General features: G+C 42.9%; 1 protein-coding gene across 1 annotated transcript in view; it reads right to left on the bottom strand.

Moving 5' to 3' along the window:
* Positions 1 to 7,500, bottom strand: part of LOC113799989 (chondroitinase-AC) — an 18,750-nt gene that overhangs the window by 6,831 nt on the left and 4,419 nt on the right. The window contains exons 4-10 of the mRNA XM_070124255.1: positions 6,686 to 6,794; positions 5,718 to 5,782; positions 4,728 to 4,869; positions 4,214 to 4,331; positions 3,621 to 3,777; positions 3,095 to 3,260; positions 2,780 to 2,897 (exon numbers count right to left, since the gene is read on the bottom strand). Of these exons, the coding sequence (XP_069980356.1) occupies positions 2,780 to 2,897; positions 3,095 to 3,260; positions 3,621 to 3,777; positions 4,214 to 4,331; positions 4,728 to 4,869; positions 5,718 to 5,782; positions 6,686 to 6,794 (875 nt within the window). The remainder of the gene's footprint in view (positions 1 to 2,779; positions 2,898 to 3,094; positions 3,261 to 3,620; positions 3,778 to 4,213; positions 4,332 to 4,727; positions 4,870 to 5,717; positions 5,783 to 6,685; positions 6,795 to 7,500) is intronic.

Raw genomic sequence — 7,500 nt, 5'->3', positions numbered from 1 at the left:
AACGACGAGACAAATGGTTGAGTGATAGAGGAACTTGGAACGACGAGACGAATGGTTGAGGGATAGAGGAACTTGGAACGACGAGACAAATGGTTGAGGGATAGAGGAACTTGGAACGACGAGACAAATGGTTGAGGGATAGAGGAACTTGGAACGACGAGACGAATGGTTGAGTGACAGAGGAACTTGGAACGACGAGACAAATGGTTGAGTGACAGAGGAACTTGGAACGACGAGACAAATGGTTGAGTGACAGAGGAACTTGGAACGTAAATGGTTGAGTGACAGAGGAACTTGGAACGACGAGACGAATGGTTGAGGGATAGAGGAACTTGGAACGACGAGAAAAATGGTTGAGGGATAGAGGAACTTGGAACGACGAGACAAATGGTTGAGGGATAGAGGAACTTGGAACGACGAGACAAATGGTTGAGGGATAGAGGAACTTGGAACGACGAGACGAATGGTTGAGTGACAGAGGAACTTGGAACGACGAGACAAATGGTTGAGGGATAGAGGAACTTGGAACGACGAGACCAATGGTTGAGTGATGGAGGAACTTGGAACGACGAGACAAATGGTTGAGTGACAGAGGAACTTGGAACGACGAGACAAATGGTTGAGTGATGGAGGAACTTGGAACGACGAGACGAATGGTTGAGTGATGGAGGAACTTTGGAACGACGAGACGAATGGTTGAGTGATGGAGGAACTTGGAACGAGACAAATGGTTGAGTGATGGAGGAACTTGGAACGACGAGACCAATGGTTGAGTGATAGAGGAACTTGGAACGACGAGACAAATAGTTGAGTGACAGAGGAACTTGGAACGGCGAGACGAATGGTTGAGTGATAGAGGAACTTGGAACGACGAGACAAATGGTTGAGTAATGGAGGAACTTGGAACGACGAGACCAATGGTTGAGTGACAGAGGAACTTGGAACGACGAGACAAATGGCTGAGTGATGGAGGAACTTGGAACGACGAGACAAATGGTTGAGTGACAGAGGAACTTGGAACGACGAGACAAATGGCTGAGTGATGGAGGAACTTGGAACGACGAGACCAATGGTTGAGTGACAGAGGAACTTGGAACGACGAGACAAATGGTTGAGTGACAGAGGAACTTGGAACGACGAGACAAATGGTTGAGTGACAGAGGAACTTGGAACGACGAGACAAATGGTTGAGTGACAGAGGAACTTGGAACGACGAGACAAATGGCTGAGTGATGGAGGAACTTGGAACGACGAGACCAATGGTTGAGTGACAGAGGAACTTGGAACGACGAGACAAATGGTTGAGTGACAGAGGAACTTGGAACGACGAGACAAATGGTTGAGTGACAGAGGAACTTGGAACGACGAGACAAATGGTTGAGTGACAGAGGAACTTGGAACGACGAGACAAATGGTTGAGTGACAGAGGAACTTGGAACGACGAGACGAATGGTTGAGGGATAGAGGAACTTGGAACGACGAGACAAATGGTTGAGGGATAGAGGAACTTGGAACGACGAGACGAATGGTTGAGTGATGGAGGAACTTGGAACGACGAGACAAATGGTTGAGTGATGGAGGAACTTGGAACGACGAGACGAATGGTTGAGTGATGGAGGAACTTGGAACGACGAGACAAATGGTTGAGTGATGGAGGAACTTGGAACGACGAGACCAATGGTTGAGTGATGGAGGAACTTGGAACGACGAGACAAATGGTTGAGTGACAGAGGAGCTTGGAACGACGAGACCAATGGTTGAGTGATAGAGGAACTTGGAACGACGAGACGAATGGTTGAGTGATGGAGGAACTTGGAACGACGAGACCAATGGTTGAGTGATGGAGGAACTTGGAACGACGAGACAAATGGTTGAGTGACAGAGGAACTTGGAACGACGAGACCAATGGTTGAGTGATAGAGGAACTTGGAACGACGAGACAAATGGTTGAGTGATGGAGGAACTTGGAACGATGAGACCAATGGTTGAGTGATGGAGGAACTTGGAACGACGAGACGAATGGTTGAGTGATAGAGGAACTTGGAACGACGAGACAAATGGTTGAGGGATAGAGGAACTTGGAACGACGAGACAAATGGTTGAGTGATGGAGGAACTTGGAACGATGAGACCAATGGTTGAGTGATGGAGGAACTTGGAACGACGAGACAAATGGTTGAGTGATGGAGGAACTTGGAACGATGAGACCAATGGTTGAGTGATGGAGGAACTTGGAACGACGAGACAAATGGTTGAGTGATAGAGGAACTTGGAACGACGAGACAAATGGTTGAGGGATAGAGGAACTTGGAACGACGAGACAAATGGTTGAGTGATAGAGGAACTTGGAACGACGAGACAAATGGTTGAGTGATAGAGGAACTTGGAACGACGAGACAAATGGTTGAGGGATAGAGGAATGGTTGAGTGATAGAGGAACTTGGAACGACGAGACAAATGGTTGAGGGATAGAGGAATGGTTGAGTGATAGAGGAACTTGGAACGACGAGACGAATGGTTGAGTGATAGAGGAACGGGTCGATGAGTTTTAGACTGGATTTGGAAACGCGGTCCTCGGGCTTAAAATACAAGAATAAAGTGTTTATATGTTCGTCTAACATTAGGATTGTTACAGAACCCGGAAATATGCATTACTCAACCTGGAAATACCCACTCTAAAAATGGACCAAGAACACTGTAACACAACCTGGAAACACTCATCACTACCATTATCATCAAATACCCACTCTAGAAATGAACCAAAAACACCGTAATACAACCTGGAAATACCCGTCGCCGTTCTGCGAGGGAGGCCAAGTCTCGGGCCTCGAAGTGCGGTTGGACAGAACCCGCACGCTGGCCATGTACTCCCGCCGCTGGTGCACGGTGAGGTCCGAGCTAAGGGAAGTGGTAGGTAAAAGGGCGGTTAGAACCTTGAAATACCTACATAATGGGTGAAGTCAAACGGGAAATTGCATAATTGGGAATGTAAAGTGTGCGTGTGAATATGTATCCGCATATATCACAACAATCGCTTTCAAAAATAGCAATCAAAATAGCACCCAATCAACCTTCCCCATTTTTCTATGACTCACTTAAAGAAGAACTTGTTCCCGACCAGCGCATGTTCAGCATCCGGAACAACGTTGTCATATCGGTGAAGAACAGATTCCACCTCTTCCACATGTCGACCTAATTTCAGCAGGTTCCTCCCCGCGGCGAGTATGGCTCCTCCTGTCCCGTTCCTGGTGGCGATCTCGCCTGGGAAAGACGGTGACCAAACGGGGGAATGTGTGACTGTTTGGTTGTGTTTGTGAAAGCGGAGAGGCAGACGTGTAAGTAAACGTGTGCATGCGAATGCGCCTGTGCAATCAGGAGTTCGCTCATTTTTGCTTGATTTTTTTTCTTGGTCATTTTAATCTCATTTATTGAACTCTCGATCACTCATTCTCATTCGTATGTACTGGTCTCTCTCTTTCTCTCTTTCACTCTTTCTCTCTCTCTCTCGCTCCTTCTCCTTCTCCCTCTCCCCTTTCCCCTCTCCCACTCCCACTCCAAGCTCCACCCCTTCTCCTTCCCTCCTCCCCCTCCTCCCTCCTTTCCCCCCCTCTCGTCCCATACCATCTGTCAAATGCCTCCCGCACGTTGTGGGTTCGGAAGTGTGTCCTCGAAAGAGCCATTGCTGGCACTCCAAATAGGCACCAAACAGCCCCTCGATGGTGGCGTTCTCGAAGTCCATGCTCGTCCCCGTGTACCAGCTGAAGAGGTTCGACGTGTGCTGCAAGGGTTGGGCGTGCAGTCAGTATGCATTTGCAAGAGATCGAGGGGAGTTTGCGTTCGGGAAGCTGAGAACACTGAAGGGGGGGGGGGGGGATTTAAAGCGTTGAGGAGCTTCTTGTGTTAACTTGGGTTGATGTTGGCTTCCGTGTTGAGTGGAAGTCGCGTTCTGTGTTGGAATTTAGTGTGTTGGTGTGAGTAATAGGGGGCTTTTCAGTCGTGGTAAAAGGTATTTCTAAGAGGTATTGTAAAGTCAGATTCATCCGAGATTTAAACTAAAAAAATATATATTAACAACTAAATAGACAATTCATTCACGAACATCATATGTCAGTTACCAATACAAAAGAAAAAAATACGATTTATAAAACTCCCAAGATTCATCCATTCCAAACAATGATAATAAAACAATAAAACAACTTTTTCGACAGACGTACCACCAACAGTTCTCTCCCATAAGCACTGTTGTAGATGTTGGAGAGAGTGTGCTCCAGGTACCCATCACCGGTGGCGCGATCCCCCAGTATGTTGTGTTGATGTAGACAACCGTCTGGCCTGAGGGAGGTAAGTACGTCCACAGTGGTAGTAGGTACAGTATACTTCTGCTATGGATATACCATGAATGCTGAGTAATATTGGAGATGACATTTTGTAGATTGGGTCGGTGGGTTTTTGTAGAATGTCACACAAAGCTGTGATTTTTTTTTAGTTCATAACTTTTTTTAAAATAGCAGAATCCCACGTACACACACAAAAAAAGATAGAAGTTACAACGATATTCCTAAGCAACTATATATAGGAAAGAAAAAAGAAAGAAGTAAAAAAAGAGACAGGTATTCAGACAAACAAACAAGAAACAATGCAACAGAACTAGAACAACAACAACAAAAAGTACAAACACACACACTAGCCTTCAACAGATCCCACCAATCAACACCTGAGCGAAATTACCTGAACCCATTTTCGTCGTAAGGTTGTCTCAGAGCCAGGTCAATGAACATCGCCTCTTGGACCTCCTTGTGAACCTCCGCATAAGTTCCTCGCAACAGACCTTCGACCTCGCCTAGCATCGCTCGCGGGGCCAAGTTCCCACCTTTGGAGAACAGGAAGCTTATTAGAGAGGGAAGGAGGGGGAGAGGAGAGAGAGGAAGAGAGAGAGAGAGAGAAGATAGAGAAGGGGGGAGAAGGGGGGAGAAGGGGGGAGAGAGGGAGAGAGAGAGAGAGAGAGAGAGAGGAGAGAGAGAGAGAGAGAGAGAGAGAGAGAGAGAGAGAGAGAGAGAGAGAGAGAGAGAGAGAGAGAGAGAGAGAGAGAGAGAGAGAGAGAGAAAGAGAGGGAGAGAGAGAGAGAGAGAGGAGAGAGAGAGAGAGAGGGGGAAGAGAGAGACAGAAAAAAAGAGACGGAAAAGGAAAGGAGGAGTAGAGAAAGAATGAAGGGTTGGAGAGAGAGAGGAAGAGGGGAAGGAATGAGAGAAGGGAGAGAGAGAGAAAGATGGGGGGTCAGAGATATATAGATAGAGAAAGAGAGAGTGCGGAGGAGATAAAAAAGAAAGAGAGAGTCCGAAAGGAGGGAATAGGAGAAGACTGCAAGAGAAGAAAGAAAGAAAAAAATATGAAGATATAGAGGAGAAAGAAAGAGGAAGAAAGGAAGAGAGGGATAAAGTGAAAGAGAGAATATACACTGACACCTAGAAACCTCATTAAACACCGATATACCAACACAATAAATACCGATATACCAACAGAAAAAACACGTTAAACGTAATATCAATGAAAACGTTATACTAGTAATATCAATGGAAACGTTATACTAGTAATATCAATAAAAACGTTAAACTAGTAATATCAATGAAAACGTTATACTAGTAATATCAATAAAAACGTTAAACTAATAATATCAATGAAAACGTTATTGAACCAAGGCAACCAACTTGGCATACCAACCAGACATTTTGCCGGAGTGTTCTTCCGTGTTCCACACAGGCCCAGCTATGGTGTTAACCCAGTACCTGTAAGAAAGTGAGAATTTCTTGTATTAATCATATATACAACTCCCTACCTATATGCACACTCTGTCTGTCTGTCTGTCTCTCTCTCTCTCTCTCTCTCTCTCTCTCTTTCTCTCTCTATCTATCTATCTATCTATCTATCTATCTATCTATCTATCTATCTCTCTCCACAAATACAACTACCTACCTATATGCATCTCTCTCTCTCTCTCTCTCTCTTTCTCTCTCTCTCTCTCTCTCTCTCTCTCTCTCTCTCTCTCTCTCTCTCTCTCTCTCTCTCTCTCTCTCTCTCTCTCTCTCTCTCTCTCTCTCTCTGTCTCTCTCTCTCTCTCTCTCTCTCTCTCTCTCTCTCTCTCTCTCTCTCTCTCTCTCTCTCTCTCTCTCTCTCTCTCTCTCTTACTCTCTCTTACTCTCTCTCTCTCTCTCTCTCTCTCTCTCTCTCTCTCTCTCTCTCTCTCTCTCTCTCTCTCTCTCTCTCTCTCTCTCTCTCTCTCTCTCTCTCTCTCTCTCTCTCTCTCTCTCTCTCTCTCTCTCTCTCTCTCTCTCTCTCTCTCTCTCTCTCTCTCTCTCTCTCTCTCTCTGTCCACAAACACGAATGTATGCGTGTATACCCACATATACACACATACATACAAAGTGATACCCAAGTCTCTCTTTCTATCTATCTATCCATCTACCCATCTATCTATCTTTATATGTGTGTATATATATACATATATACATATATACATATATACATACATACATACATACATACATATATATATATATATATATATATATATATATATATATATATTATATATTATATATGTATGTATGTATGTATATATCAAAAGAATTTTCTTTTTTATAACATTTTTTTCCTTTTCTTTTTCCCCTTTTCCAATATATCGACCTCACCTGTCCAGGTAATCCGTCATGAGTTCTTGGCTCAGCAGATCCCTGGCGAGTGTGGCTCCCATCCACGACTTGTAGGGGACGCCGATCACGTGACCCCACCAGTTAGAGTCTGCGAGAGAGAGGTTGTCTGTTGGTTTAAGAGGATCCCATGGTATGTCGTGCTTGTGTGGCCTGTCGTTATTGCTTGTGTTATTATTATAATTATGATTGTTCATGTTGTTATTATCATTATGGTTAATCATGTTGTTATTATCATTAAGGTTATTCATGTTGTTATTATCATTATGGTTAATCATGTTGTTATTATCATTAAGTTTATTCATGTTGTTATTATCATTATGGTTAATCATGTTGTTATTATCATTATGATTATTTTTTTATTATCATTATAATCATTATCATTGAAGTTGTTATTGTTATCATTATTACTACTATTTCTACCGTTGTTATTGTTATTATTATCATAGTTATCATCATTATTATTATTATCATCATTATTGTTTTTTTTCATCACTATTATCATTAGTAACATTGTTATTAATATCGTTATCATTATCATCATTATTATCATTATCATTATCATTACTAGTCTTATCATTATATTATCATTACTAGTCTTATCATTATATTATCATTATTACTGTTATCATTATTATCATTATCATTAATATTATCATTACCATTTTTGTCATTATTATTATGATTATCATACTTATAATTGTCAGTATTGCTATCATTATCATTAATATTATGATCTTCATTATCATCATTATCAGTACTATCATACTAACATTAACAGTACAACCACTACAACC

This window comes from Penaeus vannamei, chromosome 8 (assembly GCF_042767895.1).
Source record: "Penaeus vannamei isolate JL-2024 chromosome 8, ASM4276789v1, whole genome shotgun sequence".
NCBI lineage: Eukaryota > Metazoa > Arthropoda > Malacostraca > Decapoda > Penaeidae > Penaeus > Penaeus vannamei.
Note: the sequence above shows the minus strand (reverse complement) of the source record. Positions and strands in the feature narration are given on the sequence as shown.